The following is a 23,838-nucleotide window of genomic DNA, read 5'->3' as shown; positions in this document are numbered from 1 at the left end:
GGGATTCCGGACTGGAGCAGATTCGTTTGCCACGAAGACATAGGCTGTAGGGAAGGGACCGTTTGATGTGGAATGGGTGGCAGCTGTCGTAATGGAGGTACTGTTGCTTGTTGGTGGGTTTGATGTGGACGGACGTGTGAAGCTGGCCATTGGACAGGTGGAGGTCAACATCAAGGAAAGTGGCATGGGATTTGGAGTAGGACCAGGTGAATCTGATGGAACCAAAGGAGTTGAGGTTGGAGAGGAAATTCTGGAGTTCTTCTTCACTGTGAGTCCAGATCATGAAGATGTTATCAATAAATCTGTACCAAACTTTGGGTTGGCAGGCCTGGGTAACCAAGAAGGCTTCCTCTAAGCGACCCATGAATAGGTTGGCGTACGAAGGGGCCATCCTGGTACCCATGGCTGTTCCCTTTAATTGTTGGTATGTCTGGCCTTCAAAAGTGAAGAAGTTGTGGGTCAGGATGAAGCTAGCTAAGGTAATGAGGAAAGAGGTTTTAGGTTGGGTGGCAGGTGATCGGCGTGAAAGGAAGTGCTCCATCGCAGCGAGGTCCTGGACGTGCGGGATATTTGTGTATAAGGAAGTGGCATCAATGGTTACAAGGATGGTTTCTGGGGGTAACGGATTGGGTAAGGATTCCAGGCGTCGAGAAAGTGGTTGGTGTCTTTGATGAAGGATGGGAGACTGCACGTAATGGGTTGAAGGTGTTGATCTACATAGGCAGAGATACCTTCTGTGGGGGCTTGGTAACCAGCTACAATGGGACGGCCAGGATGATTGGGTTTGTGAATTTTGGGAAGAAGGTAGAAGGTAGGGGTGCGGGGTGTCGGTGGGGTCAGGAGGTTGATGGAGTCAGGTGAAAGGTTTTGTAGGGGGCCTAAGGTTCTGAGGATTCCCTGAAGCTCCGCCTGGACATCAGGAATGGGATTACCTTGGCAAACTTTGTATGTGGTGTTGTCTGAAAGCTGACGCAGTCCCTCAGCCGCATACTCCCGACGATCAAGTACCACGGTCGTGGAACCCTTGTCCGCCGGAAGAATGACGATGGACCGGTCAGCCTTCAGATCACGGATAGCCTGGGCTTCAGCAGTGGTGATGTTGGGAGTAGGATTAAGGTTTTTTAAGAAGGATTGAGAGGCAAGGCTGGAAGTCAGAAATTCCTGGAAGGTTTGGAGAGGGTGATTTTGAGGAAGAGGAGGTGGGTCCCGCTGTGACGGAGGACGGAACTGTTCCAGGCAGGGTTCAATTTGGATAGTGTCTTGGGGAGATGGATCATTAGGGGTAGGATTAGGATCATTTTTCTTCGTGGCAAAGTGATACTTCCAGCAGAGAGTACGAGTGTAGGACAGTAAATCTTTGACGAGGGCTGTTTGGTTGAATCTGGGAGTGGGGCTGAAGGTGAGGCCTTTGGGTAGGACCAAGGTTTCAGATTGGGAGAGAGGTTCGGAGGAAAGGTTAACTACTGAATTAGGGTGTTGTGGTGCCAGATTGTGTTGCTTGGAATTTTGAGGTTTTGGAGGGAGTGGAGCTGGAAGTGGGAGACTGAGTAGATGGGAGAGACTGGGTTTGTGTGCAATGAGAGGTGGTTGAGGTTTGCTGGAAAGGTTGTGAAGGGTGAGTGAGTTGCCTTTCCGGAGGTGGGAAACCAGGAGATTGGATAGTTTTTTGAGGTGAAGGGTGGCATGCTGCTCTAATTTGCGGTTGGCCTGTAGGAGGATGCTCTGAATAGCCGGTGTGGATGTGGGAGAGGAAAGATTGAGGACTTTTATTAAGGATAGGAGTTGACGGATGTGTTCATTGGCTGAGTTGATGTGTAGGTGAAGGATTAGGTGGGTGAGGGCAATGGATTGTTCAGTTTGGAACTGGTATAGGGACTGATGGAAAGAAGGGTTGCAGCCAGAGATGGGAACTTTAAGTGTGAGGCCTTTGGGGGTTATGCCAAATATCAGACAAGCCTGAGAAGATAAAATATGCGAGCGTAATCTGGCTAGGGTGAAGGCATGTTTGCGGAGGGAATGTAAATAAAACTTAATGGGGTCATTGTGGGGGTGTTGTGAGGGTGACATGGTATTAGAAGGTGGAAAGTGTAACATGAGGTTGAAATGAAAATGAAAGATAAAAATATATGGGGAGAGATAAGGGTGAACTAGAAAATAACTGGAGATCTGGTATGAAAAAATGCGAAAAAGTGTTGGTTAAGTTGATCCTGTAGTGAACTTGGGTTGGTAGACAGCAATGTGCATGAAGGTTAGGTGGTTGTGTTGCCGCTAAAACACGTTAAAGGGCGGAATCCCTGAAGCATTACACCAACAACCTGACAACAGCTTTCGCATCCCGCAACTACCCTCCCGACCTGGTACAGAAGCAAATAACCAGAGCCACTTCCTCATCCTCTCAAACCCAGAACCTCCCACAGAAGAACCACAAAAGTGCCCCACTTGTGACAGGATACTTTCCGGGACTGGATCAGATTCTGAATGTGGCTCTCCAGCAGGGATACGACTTCCTAAAATCCTGCCCAGAAATGAGATCCATCCTTCATGAAATCCTCCCCACTCCACCAAGAGTGTCTTTCCGCCGTCCACCTAACCTTCGTAACCTCTTAGTTCATCCCTATGAAGTCCCCAAACCACCTTCCCTACCCTCTTGCTCCTACCCTTGTAACCGCCCCCGGTGTAAAACCTGTCCCATGCACCCTCCCACCACCACCTACTCCAGTCCTGTAACCCGGAAGGTGTACACGATCAAAGGCAGAGCCACGTGTGAAAGCACCCACGTGATCTACCAACTGACCTGCCTGCACTGTGACGCATTCTATGTGGGAATGACCAGCAACAAACTGTCCATTCGCATGAATGGACACAGGCAGACAGTGTTTGTTGGTAATGAGGATCACCCTGTGGCTAAACATGCCTTGGTGCACGGCCAGCACATCTTGGCACAGTGTTACACCGTCCGGGTTATCTGGATACTTCCCACTAACACCAACCTATCCGAACTCCGGAGATGGGAACTTGCTCTTCAATATATCCACCAGGCCTCAATCTCCGCTAATTTCAAGTTGCCGCCACTCATACCTCACCTGTCATTCAACAACATCTTTGCCTCTGCACTTCTGCCTCGACTGACATCTCTGCCCAAACTCTTTGTCTTTAAATATGTCTGCTTGTGACTGTATATGTGTGGATGGATATGTGTGTGTGTGCGAGTGTATACCCGTCCTTTTTTCCCCCTAAGGTAAGTCTTTCCGCTCCCGGGATTGGAATGACTCCTTACGCTCTCCCTTAAAACCCACATCCTTTCGTCTTTCCCTCTCCTTCCCTCTTTCCTGATGAGGCAACAGTTTGTTGTGAAAGCTTGAATTTTGTGTGTATGTTTGCGTTTGTTTGTGTGTCTGTCGACCTGCCAGCACTTTCATTTGGTAAGTCACATCATCTTTGTTTTTTTATATATATATATATATATATGCTATTATTACAATGGGGCCACCACTCAAAAAGGTATTTTAACACTCCTGCCAGAACCCTTCCCTGCACCCTCTCCCCCATGGAGGAATCCACATGTACCCCTTCTTTCTGCATCTAGTGTTCATCCTATGGTCAGATGTGACATTGTTTTTTAAAGTATTTGCACATCATGTGTCATAGGCAGAATGGGGAGACCCACTTGGTGTTCACCTACATGGGCTGGCAGGTACACCAGCACTTGTCGTTAATCTGTAAGGCGGATTTGGTTGCACCTCCTCATATCCTAGAAGCAGGCACTTTAAAGCACTTGGCTATCTGTGTGGGCTAACTGACGTCTGTTATTATGCAGTTATTTAAAACTGTTATGAAATCAGGGATTAAATTGTCCTGTTAAAAGAGGAAACTTGATTACCCTATGCCCAGTCCAATATTTATGCAATGAATTTGAAGCTTTTTGTTTAGTCAGTATCTATTTGTTTCATCAGGCACTTATTCTGGTGGAAAGTTCATTTAGAATTAATGTAGCATCTTCAGTTAATACCTCTCATTTTCCATTATATCTACATGCATTGTAAAAAGGTTTATTTTTTCCATTTTACTTATTGATCTTGCTTTTAATCATAAGGTTGATTCACAGGTACTAAAAGACTAATTACTTTTTTGCAGATCAGTTACATGTTTAGATGCGCTCGTATTCAAGGCCTGGACACAACGGAAGGGGTTCTGTTGTTTGGTAAAGAACACTTTTATGTAATAGATGGCTTCACTGTTGATAGATCACGTGATATACGTGATATAGAATTACTACCCGAACATGACCACGATCCAATTCTTCCGAGTCCTGGGAGTCCGAGACGCTCACGAGCTATGAGACAATGTTCAAAATTTGCTTATGAAGATATAAGGTGAGAAGTATTGTTATTTGTAATGCTTCTAGAGACTACATGTTGATTACCTCTGTATTAACACTTGCTAACTATCTATGGGGGTGCATCTGATGGCAACTCCTTATTGTGCATGAGTTATACAGGTTCTTGTATAGTCCAAAGTCACCAGATTTCCCCTGGTTGCCTGCTGTACGATAGAAATGGCCTTGATAAATTCTGCATGGCTCACAGATCCATTCAGTATCCACTTGAAGTAAAATCCCGTAGCTCTTGGTGTAAACCACATTTGAGTCGTCACTACCCAGAGTCAGTTTTCGTCCTGGATTCTAAAAGGCCTGGACCAATGGTTTCCAACATTTCTGAGACCATTACCCCTGAGCCCAAGTAAAATTTTAGGTTCCCCTCCCTGCCATCATCAGCATCAGTGCCTAACTGTATATGAGAATGAAAAGGACTTTTCTATGAACCCTTTCACCTTTAAAATGACAGAAGATAAATAATATTTAGTATCTGAATGTGTAAGAAATCAGTAACTGATGAGTCAATGAGGCAGTTGGTATTGCTAATTTCTAACTCTCTCTCTCTCTCTCTCTCTCTCTCTCTCTCTCTCTCTCTACACTTCTATACTGGAATAGTTCAGGCTACCAGTACTTTGTGTCTTACTACTGCCACTTGTAATAATAATAATAACAATAATAATAACTATACAGTGTAGACCCTGGTATTGTTACATTCCGTCCTGGATTTTCCATTGTTTGATTATTACCAATACTATATTTATTTTTCAAATGCTAGCATTAATGTGTGACACCATTACATAGTTACTGTTGTGTTGTGCTGTGCTGTCCCTTAGTTTGTTTATTTTGCAAACCTGAGACTATTACCCCTGAGCCCAAATAAAATTTTAGGTTCCCCTCCCTGCCATCATCAGCATCAGTGCCTAACTTTTCATGAGATATTGGAGTATATGTGATGTATAGGTTTCAATTTTACGTTCATAGATGTATTATGCAAAGTACATGTGCTGCGGGTGGACAATATGCAGATGATCATCATTCCTTTGTTTCACAAGTTGTAACATCGAGCTCACTGTGTCACACATTAATGCTAGCATTTGAAAAATAAATATAGTATTGGTAATAATCAAACAATGGAAAATCCAGGATGGAATGTAACAATACCAGAGAAGGAAAGTTGCTACTCACCATATAGCGAAGATGCTGGGTCGCGATAGGCACAATAAAAAGATTCACACAATTAAAGCTTTCGGCCATTAAGGCCTTTGTTAGCAGGTCAGCAGTATACACACACACACACACACACACACACACACACACACACACACACACACACACACCTGCACCTGCAGTCTCAGAGAGGCAGTGTGGTTCAGCTCTCTGAGACTGCAGGTGTGTGTGTGTGTGTGTGTGTGTGTGTGTGTGTGTGTGTGTGTGTGTGTGTGTGTGTCTACTGCTGACAAAGGCCTTAATGGCCGAAAGCTTTAATTGTGTGAATCTTTTTATTGTGCCTATCACGACTCAGCATCTTCGTTATATGGTGAGTAGCAACTTTCTTCTGTGGTATAGTATTGGTAACTTATTTAGTCAGTAATACAGTCTTACAGAATAGTGATAATAGTAATGATTTTTAAAAATAATTTAGTCTTGTGACCAAAAGACTGTTCAAGCCTTTTGTTTTTGCCCCTCAGAAGATTACATTTTATCCCTCAGGAGGATAATTACCCTCATGTCCAGAACCATTGGCCTAGACTAAAGTTCATTCTTAAATAAACGAGGAAAAGTACAAAATATTAAATTTTAATGTACTTTTTACAACTACTTTTGCCAGCACTGCAATTGTGTGTATGTTGTAACGGGATCAATTTGAATGGTATATGGTTTGTGAAATTTATCTCATTACGAAATGGCTACAGTTAAGTTGTGGGCTTTGATATGGCAGCCATTTGAGTTATGATAATGCCTGCATATAATATTGTTCAGTGCTTGTGGTTGGTGTTTGAGGTGGCTGCTTTCACAGATAGTCTGCTTCTAATGGTAGTGAATTTTAGTGAGTACAAAGTATTGTTTGGATACACCAGCTACTCATTCATCTAACCAATTTGCTGGAATATGACTTGTTGAGCCAAGTCATCAAGACCAGGATTCCCATAACTCTGGACAAGTTTTATCTTAAATTTGATGTATGGCAGAATAGTACTTCCATAAGGATTAGTTCTGATGCGGACATCGGAGATCTTTTGTGCTATGAACCAGATTCAGGTGCCTGTCTCCATTAGTCTTGAAAAGATTTTCAGCGTATTTGGAATGTTTGTCACAGCAGATGCAGCATGCATAAGTACCTGTAGGTGTAAAACACTTTGGAATGGAATGGGGTGGGGTGCTATCACAGTGGAGACATTATTGGTTGGTTTAATATAGACAGTGATTTTTATGAAGGAATAAATATTGAAGTCAGTATTCAAGAAGGGAGTTCCACCAAGTGCAAGTGAACAAGTTGAAGAGAGGATATTGAGATTCTGGAGGAATGAAGAGGAAGCATTGGAGATCAAGCTAGAATTTTTTGGATCACTATAGCAAGACTTCTGGATGCAAGTGTTGAACAGCTGGAAGTGATTTTCTCCCAGGTTAATTGTAAAAGTCTTGAAACTTTTGTGTACAGTGAGATGATTAGGTCAGGATCTATACAAGACTGTGAATGACAGCTCTTTCAGTGGTCAAGTGAATGGTACAAAAAAATAAAAATGTAAGCAACAAAGCTGGAGCAAGGTTGAAGGTGATGAATTTATGGATGGTTTGCTGGGGGTTATTTTGTGGGAGTGGAGGAGTGTCTCATTTGGATGGCTGTATGAAACAAGTGAGACAATTTTTGAACTTCTCTTTAGCTTAGCTCTGATAAGTTAGCATGAAGGAAAGTGAATCTTCTGTAAGTTAAAATTTAAACTGTATGAGGAGCCAAAGGAGAGATCTTTGGAGAGGACTGAGACCTTTGCATGTTTTTGGAGGATAGGGTACCAAAACTGATTCTAGTTTTATGTTCTTTGTTTTGTGCAGAGTGAGAGTTAACATCAGGTGATTGAAAGTAGTGTGGGTTAGATGAATTTTTGTTCAAAAACTGGTACCATGTGAATCTTAAATCATTAGTTTTACTACTAGTTATGTGAGTTGTATTTAGGACCAATATGTTAAGCCTGTGTACTATTTAGACTTGAGTTCACTGTCTACCTTCTAACAAGTGAACCAACAGCATGATCACTGTGGCCCTGTCAGTACCAACCTATAATGATTGTACAAGTGCGCGACCTAGAATAACTTTGACATGACTGCATCTAATGGTCGATGGTGTGTGGCTGCCTTTTGGTCCAAACAATTGAGCATTGATGTGGCTTTGTGTAATAATCAGCATAATTTTATAGAATTAGGCAAGTGTTTCCAAATATATTAAATCAGAATTATTGCTAATGAAATGAGGTGTAGTATCCCAAAGGATATTGAAGTAGTTTAATTGGTTGGTTTAAATTCAACTTGTAATTTCACTTGCAGGTAAAGAATCAGACAAATCGAGTATGAAAAGGTGGCCATATGTTTCTAAATAAACCTGCAGCAGATAAATGATTCAGTGTGTCGTGCAGAGCACCAAATGAGAAGTTCCAAATACTAATGAATGTCAGAGTTTGTAGCACATGTAACAATTTCAACATGTTGCAAGGTTCTCAAAGTTCCACTGAAACTCATTTAAAAAGACCTCTGCTGTTCCAACAACAAAGATCAGAAGCCCATCTTCACTTCTGCAACCAAAGCAACAAAAAGACAACAAAGCTCTTCTGCTTGCCTACTCCAGAGCTTGGTCACATGACCACCTACTGCAGTCATGTCTGTTACTTTGCTTGGCCCACCTTATCAGAAATATAAGGAGCGTTAAAAATTATCCAGAGGCATAATTAAAGAAACCAGTACCTATATGTTAGAAGTATTGACCCTGGCTGTCGAGACACTTGTCCCACTGTGACATAAGGCTGTGAATGACTGTCTCATAAAATTCCTGGGGCTGCGATGTTAACCAGTTCTGCACATACAGCTGGATGTCGTCATCAGAGGTGAATCGTTTGCCCCTCAGAGCCTTTTTAAGGGGATCAAAAATGGCATAATCACAGAGAGAGAGTCCGGATTGTATGGAGGGTGACTGAGAACCTCCCATTTGAATTTCTGCTGGAGTGCTGCGACTGTGTTGGCTGTATGAGGCTTTGCATTGTCGTGGAACAGAATGATCCCACAGGTGAGATTGCCTGGTTGTTTTGATTTGAACGCTTGGCAAAGGGTGGTCAAGGTTTGCAAGTAATGTTTGGCATTCACTGTTTTCCTTCGCTGCAGGAGGTGAATCAGTAGGGGACCACCTTGGTCCCCTTAAAAAGGCTCTGAGGGGCAAACGATTCACCTCTGACGACAACGTCCAGCTGTATGTGCGGAACTGGTTAACATCGCAGCCCTGGGAATTTTATGAGACAGTCACCACCTCCTTGTGTCACGGTGGGACAAGTGTCTCAATAGGCAGGGCCAATACTTCAAACATACAGGTACTAGTTTCAGTAATTACGCCTCCAGCTCGTTTCTTTCTGAACGCCCCTTATACACTTAACACTCTTTTGTATAAATTATAAAATTTTAATACACATGTTCTTAAAACTACCTTTTATATTTGTGTCTTATCCCATAACTAATATCTATATTTTATGTTTTTAATTTATTATTTTACTTCTATTCAGACAGGAAATCACAGAAGCTACTCAAATACATGTCTGTGTTCTACTCATCACTGTGGCACTACAAGACTCAGCACATTCTTAATGTTTTTTTTACAAACATAACAAGTCATATATTTACATAAATCATTACAGCGTAGACCCGACTGCTGTGTCAACATGCTGACACTAAATACGTGTTTGTGTGCAGAATTCCATTTTATTAAAGTTTAATTAAAATTATAAATAATTCAACAATTTCTTTTCATTGATATTGCACAGCGAGCTAGCTCATCCTGCAACTGATGTCACGACCTATTTGTTGGTGTATTGTATGTGTTAATAAGATGTCTTCTAATGATTATTATGCATCATAAATAAATAAACATTTAAACTTTAATGACCTCTAAACAAGATGACGTATAAATATGCTAATAATTTTATTGCATTTGGGGCTTCCGCTAATTCCAAAAATGTCCTTATATTTTCTGTATCTCAGCAGTAGGCAGTTTTGGCAATTTTAGTAGGTACACAATACTTTTAATTTAACGCACTCAGCTGCCAGGCAATGTTGGCATTCACCTCCTTCGTTGCCAAGCGTGTTAGCCTTGGGCTTTGCCCGGTGCCGTGCCCTGTCTGTGGACAAGCCAGTCTTCAGCCACTTTGCTCGTGCTGTGGCCCTGTCCAACATTCCCAATTCACTCAGCCTTGCCACACACAACTAACTGGCTCTCCACCACACATCTCCATCTAACACTCTATAAAGACTGGCTAAACCGCTTATTTTGTCACATAGTAACCTGTAAATAGCCGGCATGTAGCCATTATTTGAAATCAAATTATCCTGTTCTCCATAATTTTGATAAGAAACTTGCAAATGATCTGTGGAAAACATAACTAACTGAACAAGTTTAAAGGATGTTGGAGTGGATAGTGGTATTTCAAAGTAGAAACAAGAGAACAATAGGTTTGACATCTCTGTATGATCATGCTGTGTGTACTTCTCCAGTTATTTGACAGCAAATGTCTCTATAAGGTAGATGGGAAATTGGAATGTGAAAGTGTTTGTGAGAACAAACTCTGGATTTTGTATAGGTGATTCCCGATCTTCTCCCATTCAAGAAATTGCCAGAGATTGGTAGAAATATTGTTCAGAGGTTCACAGTGTTTCAACAGTTTTGCCATAGAGGCTGTGTCATTTAAATCTACATGATTACTCTACAACTGACGTGGAAGAACCATTTTCAGAATACTGTATTTCTTGACCGTGTCACTCTCAGATAGCATGTGAGGAAAATTAACACTTAGAAACATTGAAAAATGCTGCCTGCCCACTTATTTTAGTGGTTGCCATCACAGCCCACTGTGGCATCTCTCTAAGTGTTCAGCAGCATAACACAGTCTTTGGTTCACCTTCCCCACCACATGTGATGATTACGTTGTAGATTATTCATAATAGTAACCCTTATGTATTTAGTCCAAGTGACAACTTTGAAATTTAAATTTATCATGTAAAGAAAAATTTTTTTTTCAAACAATGGAAAATCCAGGATGGAATGTAACAATATTATGAGAAGGAAAGTTGCTACTCACCATATAGGGGAGAAGCTGATTCGCAGAGAGGCACAACAAAAAGATTTTCACACATAAAGCTTTCAGCCAATAGCCTTTGTCAACAATACACACACACACACACACACACACACACACACACACACACACACACACACACAGGGCTGCAGTCCCAGGCAACTGAAACCGCAGTTTTCGTTGTGCCTATCTGCGACTCAGCGTCTCCTCTATATGGTGAGTAGCAACTTTCCTTCTCATGATATTGTTGAAAATTTTTTTTTAGCACTTGTGTATCTTATCTCTCATTTCCTATATTTCATGGTCTATTGCCACTTTTTTAAATGATGACCTCTTGTCTAAATCATTTTCTCATTTGTATTCATCTTCTAATTACTTCAGTTATAAAAGTATAAGAGAACTGCTCAGATTGTCTCGTAAATTGTTTGTCTAGATTAAAAACATGGAGAGCCTATAGTGCTTCCTCAGAGAACTGTTATTCTAACTTTCATTTCAGTAGATGCTTTCTTTCAGTTACTACTAATTGTGACCTTTCTGATAGAAAGTCTGAATCCAATCACACAACTGAGACTGAACTCCATGCACTTGCAAATTGATTAGCCACTTGTGCAGTACATCACAAGCCTTCTGGAAATCTAAAAATTCAGTATCAGTTGTAGAGCCCTTATCAATAGCACTCATTACTTCACATGAATCAAGAGCCGCTGCATTTCACACGAATGTTTTTTTCTGAACCTATGCTGGTTGTGTGTTGATAGATCACATGGTTGGACTCATTCTAGCTGCTAGTTTTCAAGATGGTTCAGAACTCTGTATAGAATAACAAGGTTTTGTGAGGTGTAGTGGCTTTTATTTGTGAACATATTTGATGTATGATGTAGCAGGTGAAAGCTTACGTTGCTGGACGTATCTACCTTCATAGTAGCTGTAGGTCATAACCTTTTATATCAATGATAATCGTAACTTTTATGTGATCCCTGGCTGAGCAATTTCATTAAATTGCAACATTGTTTCAGGGAAGTTCATAAAAGGCGCTATCTTCTCCAACCTATGGCTCTTGAAGTGTTTTCTGGAGATGGCCGCAATTACTTACTTGCATTTCAAAAAAAGCAGCGTAACAAGGTGTATCAGAGGTAATATCATGTTTAAATTTAGTTTATTATAACATATCTTATTAATTACAGAATATTTGTGCTCAATGTAACTAATACAGTAATACATATTACCAAAAATGTGTATTTAGATATTTCCAAATGAAAGAGGTGCAGAATGTTTTTATATATATTAATTTTATAGATGGAGGTTAAAGTAGTAACAGTATTGTAAACTGATCACTCAACTGCTTTAAGTTTGTGTCACATATTCTTTGCAAAAGGCATCATGTAGATCATCATGTAGAAGTTTCAGAATGAAAAAATTTAAGCAGGAAAATGAAATTGCTTTCCATGCTAGTAATTTTGAAAACGTTGTTGAAAAATTGACTGTTCTCTACATATATTATCAGTCAAGCTTTCATGAGATGTAGTGAATAGATATCCCCTGGAGACAGTATGTTCCACCTACTAATACTAGGAAGCTGGTGGCAGATATTAAAACTTCATAATTCTGTGTTTATCTTTAACTCTTGTCTCCACATATTGAATCATAGTAGTATTGCACATATTTTTCAACTATTCCTAGATCCACATAATTCCAAATTCTTTTTCACATTAGTTTCATCATCATGATCAATTGATATGTGTTAACCACTGAGAATGATTGTGCAGAGAAAATAGCAGTTATTGTTTAATATTTTCAATTGTACATGTGAAGTGCTAATAGGTAAATTAAAAACAGAAAAACTGCAGAAGAAAGTAGTTACATATGCTGACTTTAGTGTAGATGTAATTACTGATGAATGACGAATGACACAGCAAAATGAACAGAGAATGTCCCTCTAAAGCAGGCATGGTCAACCTTTGGTTTCCCATGCTTATTTAAGCTTGCAGGCCACCTAATCATGTGTTGTGGCAACAGTTATTTTAAATATCATACGAAATCAAAACCAGGAAGATTAGATTGAATTTCAGTTCTGATGATGATGATGATGACAACAATATTTATTTGTCCATAATACCTCTACAGAATTCAACATAATCCTTTTTTGAACATTTTAGATGTTAGTTCCTTGCATTTTGGTATAAACTCTTTTTTTCTGTAAAAATAGCAAAAAAATCACTTTTGCAGGTTTATGACATTTGCCACAGCCATCGCAGATAGTGCGCAGCAATCTGTAGCTGGTCAAAAGAGAACGGCAAATGTGGAACAAGGGGCAGGGTTACTTTCAACTCTAATCGGAGAGACATCTGTCACACAGAGATGGGTGGTAATTTGCTCACAGTTAAACTTAATTTCATATGGAATGATATAAACATTTTATTCATATTATTAATGCTCATGTTTTATTCCTCATTTTTATAATATTATAGACTTTTCCTTCTCAAATTTGATCATCAGTCCTGAAACACTGCTTTTTTTCCAGCGTGGTGAAATCTCCAATTTCCAGTACCTGATGCATCTGAATACTTTAGCTGGCAGATCATATAATGATCTAATGCAGTACCCTGTATTCCCGTGGATACTAGCTGACTATGAGAGTGAAGAGTTAGATCTGACTGACTCGCAAACTTTCAGGGATTTCACAAAGCCGATGGGAGCACAAAGTCCAGAGAGATTGGAACAGTTCAAAAAAAGGTAAATTTTTTTTTTATAGTTCTAGGATTTTATGTATTTATATTCCATGTCCCCCCCCCCTCACACATTCCATAAAGCTGATTTAAAATGAGGCTTATCTTGTCCAAATTTCCCATTCTGTGCCTCATAAAGCAAAACAAGTGCAAAAAAAGGTCAAGATGTTTGAAGGAATCATGTTATCTATGATCCAATCTATGACATTTTACTTTCCTAGGTATAAGGAATGGGACGATCCTCATGGTGAGACTCCACCTTATCATTATGGCACTCATTATTCGTCAGCCATGATTGTGTGCTCTTATCTTGTGAGAATGGAACCTTTCACTCAGCATTTCCTTCGTTTGCAGGTGAGCTTCATGTTATTAAAAGGTATACTGCTAATAATTTGAGAAATAGTCACTCGTGTCACAACGATTTCAATATAACTGTTTTTTAAACTATGTCCTGTTGATTAGAGCTATATGATGAGGTATATGATTTGCAAATGGCACAGAGAGATCAGTATTGTAGTATGTTGTAGTGGATTTTATTGTTATTGGGAAACCTGAAGTTTAGCAACAAGATGGACGTTAAGTGTTTCAGAATGGCTTGTAAACTTAAAAATGTTAAGCTCTCTAAAAGTAATTGTTTATGAAAATAATTAAGTGTTGTATTTTGTATTACTTACTGATATTTTCTTGACATAAATTGTATTTTACCACAGGGAGGACATTTTGATTTGGCTGATCGCATGTTCCACTCAGTACGAGAAGCATGGTTATCAGCGTCGAAACATAATATGGCAGATGTTAAAGAACTGATACCTGAGTTTTTCTATCTCCCAGAGTTCCTTTGTAATTCAAATAACTTCGATTTAGGTGAGAATGATTGCTTAAACTTTTCTCTCCATATGTTCCATAGTCATCTAAATTTCTTCTCTATTAGGTTACCAGGCTTGCTCCATCATCTCTGGTACAGCTTTTCTCTTTATGCTTTATAAGTTACTTCAAAATGCACTTGGTCTCTTTGTGAACCACCAGTTTTCCATAACCCTGTGTAGTGTGTACTTGTGGGATTTCATGTGCATGCATTTTTTTTTAAATTGGTGGTAGCTGCAATAAAGCATGTTAAATAACATTTCTTTTTCCCTTACTATGTGCAATCTGTAATTTATGTTTATTATTACATTCAGTGGAAAATATTCACCAAAAACAGCTGTTTTGTGTTACTGGGTGTGTGCCATTAAAAAAAAAAAAAAAAAAAAGCAATCTCTAACATTACGTGAATATTTTACTGTTTACAGGTTGTAAGCAGAATGGTGTTCAGTTGGGTGACGTAGTGTTGCCACCTTGGGCCAAGGAAGATCCGAGAGAGTTCATACGGGTGCACCGGCTGGCACTTGAGTGCGACTACGTGTCGCAGCATCTGCACGAGTGGATTGACCTGATATTTGGATGCAAGCAGCAAGGACAGGCTGCTGTTGAGGCTGTTAATGTGTTCCACCATCTCTTCTATGAAGGAAACGTTGACATTTACAAGTCAGTTTTGTACACTTCTCCATTAGTTCTTATAAACAAGTCTGTATATCATATAAACCAGACAATTTGGCATTTGGCTGGCAATTTGAATAAGTTCATACCGACATTTGATAAAACATTGTCAGTGTACAACCTATACATAATTTTATAGTTGTTGCACAAACTTTTAAACAAAAATTTTATTAGTGCTTTCTGCAAACTACTTTTTGCCCATGGTATGAAGAGTCTTTATGGGGTGGCAGTCAGGAATGGCAGGAGGCATGTCTTACCACTCATAAGTAGTGCCCCAGGAAGAGGAACGGTGAGGACCAAGTCCTTCCCGCACTGCTGGCACTGTTACCCATGTTTTGTACGAAAGCAGAGGCGACACATGTGGAAACATTTCCAATGCTTGTACACAAATGAGTTTCTCTCAGCTATTGTCAAGTTTCACTGCTACTGGCAACAAAAGTAAAAGGCTTTTTTACTATTGTGGACAAACAGTAAATTATGTGGGATGGTGGAGGGAACTTCTGTTATTACAGTATTCACACATTCCCCTCTCCACACCCCTCTTTTCTGCACCACTCACAAGTAGAGTATGGGAAGGTTGACTCAGTAAACCTACATGTGAGTTCCATTTCCACAGATTTTCCTGTCATGGTCATTTCGTGAGATGTATGTCGAAGGAAGCATAATATGTTACCTGTCTCATTTTAAAGGGTGAAATGTGACTTATCTCGTTCCATACAATTTTCAAATAATTTGATGTATAAGAGACATGTTAAATTTTACAATAAGAAAATTTTTTAGGAGAAATCCAAAAGTTTTCACTATTTTACATACGTTTCTGAGATGCGTACCTTCCTATAATAATGGAAATTCCTGGCTGGAGAAATATTTAAAATAGAGGAAAGATGACATCTTGCCTACAGTGAATCACTGTGTGGAGCAAGGGAACACATAACAGAAAGCAATATTCACACTAGATTTGGAGTACTGGTTCTTTCTCCAGCAATAGTACATACATTTACACACACAACCATTCAAACAATGACTCCCGTGTCCACATTAAGATTCAAATACCTGCTATAGATTTCAGTGCACTTCCTTTCTTTCTTTCTTTCTTTCTTTCTTTCTTTCTTTACTTTATATGTGGTAAGAGCCTCATCAACCACATGCCTGCTCTACAAGCCTTTTCCATTTCTTTGTTTCAAGTGCACTGTTTGTCCATTTCCTGTTGATATTCATCCTCACTGCATCATACCAGAGAATTGCATCAATTTAATCCTCATACCACTGAAAAGATGAGTGAAGTAAGTGTTAGTGTCAGTGGTGTTAAGAAACAGCTGAAATCATTGAAATTGAACAAAGCTGTAGGGCCCAATAGAATCCCGATCAGATTCTATACTGAATTTGTGAATGAGTTAGCCACTTTTCTAACTGTGATCTATCATAAATCACTCGCACGAAAAACTGTGACCAGTAGTTGGACACTGTCACTAATATCCTTGACATTGATTTTTTACAGAATCTTAGAACATATTCTGAGCTCAAACATAATGATGTATGTCAACTAGAATGACCTCCTCCATGCCAGACAGCAAGAATTTCGAAAACATCGATCATGCAAAACCTATCTCACACTGTCCTTACATGACATATTGAAACCATTGCATCCAGTCAGTTAGGTAGACGCAGTATATCTTGATTTCTGAAAAGCATTTGACTCAATACCACATCTACACTTACTGTCAAAAGCACAGTCTTATGGCGTATTAAGCCAAATTGGTGACTTGATTGAGGATTTTTTGGCGATGAGGATGCAGTATATTATCTTGGATGGAGAGTCATCAGATGTAGAAGTAACTTTGCACATGCCCCAGGGAAGTGTGTTGTTGTTGTTGTTGTTAATGTTGTATATTAATGCTGTTGTGGGCAATATTAGTTGTAACCTTAGACTTTTTGCAGATGATGCAGTTACAATGTAGTACCATCTGAAAGAAGCTACCTAAATATTTAGTCATATTGTGATAAGATTTCAAAGTGGGGCAGAGGTAGGCAGCTTCCTTTAAATGCTCCAAAATATAAGAGTGTGCACTCCACAAAACGAAAAATAGTATTCTATGACTATAACATCAGTGAGTCACAGTTTGCATTGACCAACTCAAACACTGAGTGAGGTGGCACAGTAGTTAGCACACTGGAGTTGCATTATGGAGAACAATGGTTCAAACTCGCGTCCAGCTTTCCTAATTCAGGTTTTCCATGATTTACCTAAATCACTTCAGGCAAATGCTGGAATGGTTCCTTTGAAAAGGCGTGGCCAACTTCCTCCTCATCCTTCCCTAATCTAATGGAACTGATGACCTCGCTGTTTGATCCCCTCCCCGTAGTCAACCAACTCAAACAAACACCTTGGTGTAACACTTTGCAAGGATATGAAGCAGAATGATCACATAGGCTCAGTTGTGGCTAAAGCAAGTGGTAGGTGGGTTTATTGGTAGAATGCTGGGGAAATGCAATTAGTCTACAAAGGAGATTGCTTACAAATCACTTGTGCAATCCATTGTAGAATACTGCTCAAATATATGGGTTCTGTACCAAATAGGACTAACAGTGTATATTGAATGTGTGCAGAGTGTGGCATCATGAATGGTTATGCAGAGTGTGGCAGCACGAATGGTCACATGTTTTTTGACTCATAGGAGAGTTTCACGGAGATGTTGAAGAAACTGAACTGGAAGACTCTTGAAGATAGACGTAAACTACCCTGAGAGAGCTTGCTTACAAAGTTTCAAGAACTGCCTTTAAACGATGACTCTAGGAATGTAAAATTGCAGCATGCACAGAGGCATTCAAACAATCGTTCTTCCAAGACTCTATACATGAATGGAAGGAGAAGAAACCCTAGTAACTAGTACAATTGGACATAACCTTGTGCAGTGCACTTCACAGTGATTTGCAGAATACAGATGTAGATGTAGAGATTGTCTCACCAGCTAATTCTTGTTGTTCTACTTCATTTCATCTACTGTTGTGCAAAAGGCTGTTCTAGGTAGCTTTTTCTCTGTAATTCTTTCTGTAGGCCTGCTCAATTCAACCTTCTCTTCTTTAGCAGTTTGACAGTATTATGGCATTTGTACAGCTCTGTTAAGTATTAACAGTTCTTCTTCTTCTTCTTCTTCTTCTTCTTCTTCTTCCTTTTTAAGTATTGATTTTTCAGATCTGTGTAATTTTACTGTTACAACAGGTGTAAGGGCACCTGAAGTTAGTAGTAAGTGCTCTTTTCTTTAAGATTTTACTAAAACTAAAAAGTGTTTTGTTTGCTGTTGCTAGATGGGTATCTGTTTCTGTATCCATTGTATTGTTGTTACTAAAAAGGCTCCCTGTGTAGCCGAGTCAACTATCCTGAAAGTGAATCCATAAGCAGCCAAATGTACATTATGTCAGATTTTCTTACATATGACCAGATATTCTGTCTTTTCTTCATTAACACGTAATCCTGTTTTCTCAGGAATTTTGTAATAATTTTGTATCATTCTGATTATTTCTATTTTGGATCTTATATTTTTTTCAGTTTTCAGTACACAAAAAAATAAACTGTCCTCATTATCCTTAAGGGATTATTCAACAGAATAACACTCTTCCATCAGAAGAGTAAAGAGCAGTCTTTTCAGTGAACCAAGCTCAGTGTTAAATGTATTACTGCTATTTATTTTATTGTAAATTTTTAAGCACATATCCAGTTTTAAACAGTGCGTCAGAAGTCTAAAATCCTCTCTTGTGCAGTAGTTGTGATGGAAATGGAAACAAAATATCAAGTGTGTGTGTGTGTTTTTGTAAAAGAAAATCAACACCTTACGTATGTAAAGGGAGGTAACGGATAGTGTTCTTAAAGTTTTTAACAGTGGTTGACAGGGTACCCATTATTTCGCAACATAGATGGTCCTAATTATTTTCTTTTGTAATACTAGGAGCCTCATGGCATATTCTGTGTTTGCCCAGAGGATTATACCATAACAAATAACTGACTTGAAGTAGAAATTATAGATTATCTTTCCGGTGTCTGTGTTTGTGTCAGTTGACAAAATACACACTGAAAATGCCAAGATATTCATATTTGCTAAGTAGTCTATGTGTACAAACCAGTTTAAATTTTATCAAGATTCAGGCACCAGAACTTGACATGGTATGCTGCTGTGATATCCTGATCATTGCAAGTGATTTTTATTTAACTCCATTCTGATAGAATGATCTGCACAATAAGGCTGAGGACTGTGGTGCTTCTCTGATTTGAGGTGGGAGTGGCTGCACACACAAAGCAGCAGCTGAGTTGCAAAGTATGGATGGTGTGCACATGTGGTTTTGGTTAGATTTCAATTACTGTAGAGCTACTAAATATTGACCTTGTAGATTATGTGTTGCAGAGAGAAAAGTATGTCTTACTAGGTCATACAAAGAATTTAAATTAAATATTAGTCAACTGTCAGAGCATGTGCCAGCCGCGGTGGTCTAGCGGTTCTAGGCGCTCAGTCCAGAACCGCGGGACTGCTATGGTCGCAGGTTCGAATCCTGCCTCGGGCTTGGATGTGTGTGATGTCCTTAGGTTAGTTAGGTTTAAGTAGTTCTAAGTTCTAGGGGACTGATGACCACAGATGTTAAGTCCCATAGTGCTCAGAGCCATTTGAACCATTTTTTGTCAGAGCATGCAGAATAAGATCTCATAATTATTGTCAATGATTAACAGTAGTAGTAGTAGTTGTCTAGCACTGGGAATGAAAATCTCACTAAAAATATATAATTGACTGTAAAAACTTAAATCCTGACTGCTATTGTCAGAAACATATTTTTGGTGCCAATGCAGGTGACACATTTACTGTTGACAAAACCTGTATCAAATCTAGTGAAATAGTTAATTTCTCAGAATGTGAAGTAATCTGGGTGAAAGTGAAAGATCTGAAATTGTAAATGGTCACTGTTATTGGCCACTTTTGTTGAATGATGAAGTGAATAAATGCAGCAAAGAGAAACAGGACAGCAGTAGATGTGTAATTTTTGTCAGTCGTGCCATGATAATAAGAGGCAATTTAAAATTGACATCTACTGATTGGGATATCCGTGCCTTTAATACTGACATCAAATTAGCTGATTTGTGCATTTTATCTCAAGCAGTTACAGAGCCCAAATAATATTATGATATCCTGGACTTTTTGACAATTAAGCCACTTTACCTCAGTTTAAGAAGAAGAAATATATGACAATTAGGTTGCTCAAACAGTGGAAAACCCAGGACAGAATAGCAATGATATTATGAAAAGGATAGTTTCTACTCAACAAATAGCAGAGATGTTGCATTGCAGACAGGCACAACAAAAAGACTGTCAAACAAGTAAGTGTTCGGCCAAAGAAGCCTTCAATGGAATTAAACAACACATGCCTGCATGTGCGTGCACAACTAACACGCATGACCAGTCTATGGCTGTCGAGCCCAGACTGCTAGCAGCATCGCATGACAGGAGAAGCAGTCTGGGTGGTGGAAGTAAGGAGGAGGCTGGGGTGGGGAGGGGGTAGCAGGAGAGGGATGGGGAACAGTAAAATGATGCTTTAGATGAGGATGGTGGGGGGACACTATGTAGTGCTGGAGTGCGAACAAAAGGGAAGAGGATACATGGGTTGAGGAAATGACTAATGTCAGTGTAGGCCAGGAGTGTCACAGGAAAGTATGATATACTGCAGGGACAGCTCCAGCCTGCACAGTTCAGAAAAGCTATTGTTGGTAGGAAGGATCCAGATGTCACTGGCTGTGAAGCAGTCATTAAAATGAGGAACATTGTTTTGGGCAGCATGCTCAGCAATGGGTAGTCAAGCTGTTTTTTGGCCACAGTTTGTTGGTGGCTGTTCAAGCAGATAGACAGCTTGTTGGTTGTCATGACATAGAATGCAGCACAGTGGTTGCAGCTTAGCTTGTAAATCACATGAATGATTTCACAGGTAGCCCTGCCTCTGATTAGGCATCTACAACATCTTTGTGATCTGAATCAAGTGTGAGGACATCCTCACATTCCTCCAGAATCTCAACACCTTCTCCTCCATTTTCTTCACCTGGTCCTCCTCAACCCAACAAGCCACATTCTTCAACCTCCGCTCTGACAGTTGCCATCCATTCCATCCCAAACAGTTCCTTCTCTTCAGCCTAGTCATCCGTGGCCATCACATCTTTATTGATGAGCGCGCCCTCTCAAAACATACAAAGGCCATCACTGACCATAATTACTATCCTTACCTTATCTCTCCAGTCACCCCCCACCTCTCAAAGTCCCACCGTCTGGCAACAGAGGAGCGTTCTCCTCATGACTCAGTGCTATCCAGACCTGGAGCAACTGGGTCACATTTTCTGCCAGGGGTTTTGACTACCTCTCATCATGCTCTGAAATGAGGAATGTCCTACCCCCTATCCTTCCCATGCAATCACAGTGGTATTTGGCTGACACCAAATGTACACAATATCCTTGTCCATCACTACACAACTCCTGCTCCCAACTCTTGCCTCAGGGCTCATATCCCTGTAATATACCTAGATTCAGGATCTGTCCCACACATCCTCCCCCCACCATCTGTTCCAGTCTGGTCACAAGCATCACTCATCCCACCACAGGCAAGGCTACCTGTGAAATTAGTCATGTGATCTACAAGTCACGCTGCAACCACTGTGCTGCATTCTAAGTGGGCATGACAACCAACAAGCTATTTGTCCACATGAATGGCCACAGACAAACTGTGGCCAAGAAAAAACTGGAGCACCCAGTTGCTGAGCACATTGCCCAACTTAACATTCCTCATTTTAATGACTGCTTCAGAGCCTATACCATCTCTATCCTTCTTACTGACATCAACTTTTCTGAACTGTGCAGGTGGGAACTTCCCTGCAAGTATATCCTATGTTCCCATAACCCTCCTGGCTTCAACCTTCATAAGTCATTCTCCTGCAACCACCTCCCCCCTTCCCTGTTCCCACTCCAGCATTACACAGCAATCTACACCACCAAAGCACCCACAATCTTTTTACATCTCTCTCCCTTTATTGCCACCACCCACCCCACCTCCACCTTGTCTAACCTCCATACTACACCTACCTGCTCTAGTCTAACCTCCATACTACACCTACCTGCTCTACCATCTCTCCACCTCGTCCCTGTATGCTCCCAAAAGTAGCACTTTACCATCCCCCACCCCTACCCTGCTATCCCTTTCCCTCCCTGCCCCAGCCTCCTCCTTACCCCCATCGCCCAGACTGCTTCTCCCATCATGCACTGCTGCTCGCAGTCTGGCCTCAGCACCCAGAGACTGTGGTCGTGTGTGCGTGTGTGTGTGTGTGTGTGTGTGTGCGTGTGTGTGTGTGTTGTGTCCAATGAAGGCTGTTTTGGTCGAAAATTTACTTGTTTGAAAGTGTTTTTGTTGTGTGTATCTGCAATTCAGTATTTCCATTATATGGCGAGTAGCAGTCTATCCTTTTCCTAATATTGTCACAAGCAGGTTACTTGGTTTGGAAGAAATTTTAAGAAGGCAGGGAAACAAATTTATTTAGTAAATATGAGAAAAATCGCATGTGGAACCAGCAGAAAACTTTTAGTTGTGAGGTTATCAATGTGGAATATGCATGGACCGAGCTCAAATGTCTTATCAGTCATTAACAATAATCATGTTCCTTGTGTATTAGTGAAGGATGATATGGGTCTCCCATGGCGTAATTACAGCCTCTGAAAGCATTCAGAACAGGTTTGCGAACTAAAAGTAAGGAATAATATTAATGACAAAGTGACCGATATATGGAAACAAATCAAACGTAGACAGATATGAACCATTCACATTCACATTCTGAAAGCAAAATTTCATCTACCAAATTTTCAAAAAGCAGTCTCTCTCCCTCTCTCCCTCTCTCTCTCCCTCTCTCTCTCCCTCCCTCTCCCTCTCCCTCTCCCTCTCCCCTCTCCCTCTCCCTCTCCCTCTCCCTCCCCTCCCTCCCCTCCCCTCCCCCCCCTCTCTCCTCCCCCCCTCACTCTCTTCCTCCCCCTCACTCTCTCCCTCCCCCCTCACTCTCTCCCTCCCCCTCCCCTCCCCCCTCTCTTCTTCCCCCCCCCCCCCCCCAAATGCCAAGTGTGTCACTTTCAAGGAAGGGATAGTGCTTATTTTGCCCTCTCACAAGCGAAACTGTCCAGTATCATGTAAATATTTAGATGTTATGGCCCTTAGCAACATCAAATATAACAGTTGGTCACACATCACTTAGCCCAGCTACACTGCTGCTCATGTCAGATGCAGCTGCAGTCCGGATTTCAGCCCCAGATATGACAGTGGGCAAGTGTGCGCGAGTTGTGCTTGTGTGTGTGTGTGTGTGTGTGTGTGTGTGTGTGTGTGTGTGTTGTTTTCCACTTCTGAAGAAGGAATTTTTTCTGAAGCTGAATATTTCCAGCATTCTTTTTCATTGTGTCTGTCTGCGGCTCAGCACCTCCTCTATGAGTTCAGTAGAAATTTATTCTTTCCTTATTGTTGTTCATTTAATCATATATCTCTGCCAGTAAAGTAGGATTCATTGGAAGAGTTATTATGAACTCAATTTCACCTATGAGGGAGACAGATATCACAATGCTCTTACTCATTTTCCACTGCTATTTCTCTGTTGTATTGTTCCTCTGTCTGGTAGAGATATTACTGAGCCTCATCACAATCTGATCATGGAGTTTTTTTTTTTTAAATCCAATCAAATTTTGTGAGGAATCCTCAGTTTTGGAGTGACTTTTCACGTTTTTCTTTCATCTGAAGACTTCGTTATCTGATTGCTACTTTAGAATATGCAAATATTAGCAAAACATGGTTGAATTGGTTTCCACTTTCATTTTTCCCAGGT

General features: G+C 40.4%; 1 protein-coding gene across 1 annotated transcript in view; it reads left to right on the top strand.

Moving 5' to 3' along the window:
- LOC126456073 (WD repeat and FYVE domain-containing protein 3) overlaps positions 1-23,838 on the top strand; it is a 303,206-nt gene that overhangs the window by 217,208 nt on the left and 62,160 nt on the right. Inside the window, 7 exon segments of the mRNA XM_050091831.1 lie at positions 4,135-4,373; positions 11,718-11,834; positions 12,928-13,066; positions 13,223-13,434; positions 13,649-13,781; positions 14,138-14,291; positions 14,717-14,994. Of these exon segments, the coding sequence (XP_049947788.1) occupies positions 4,135-4,373; positions 11,718-11,834; positions 12,928-13,066; positions 13,223-13,434; positions 13,649-13,781; positions 14,138-14,291; positions 14,717-14,994 (1,272 nt within the window).

The sequence above is a fragment of the Schistocerca serialis genome, chromosome 1, assembly GCF_023864345.2.
Source record: "Schistocerca serialis cubense isolate TAMUIC-IGC-003099 chromosome 1, iqSchSeri2.2, whole genome shotgun sequence".
Taxonomy (NCBI): Eukaryota; Metazoa; Arthropoda; class Insecta; order Orthoptera; family Acrididae; genus Schistocerca; species Schistocerca serialis.
Note: the sequence above shows the minus strand (reverse complement) of the source record. Positions and strands in the feature narration are given on the sequence as shown.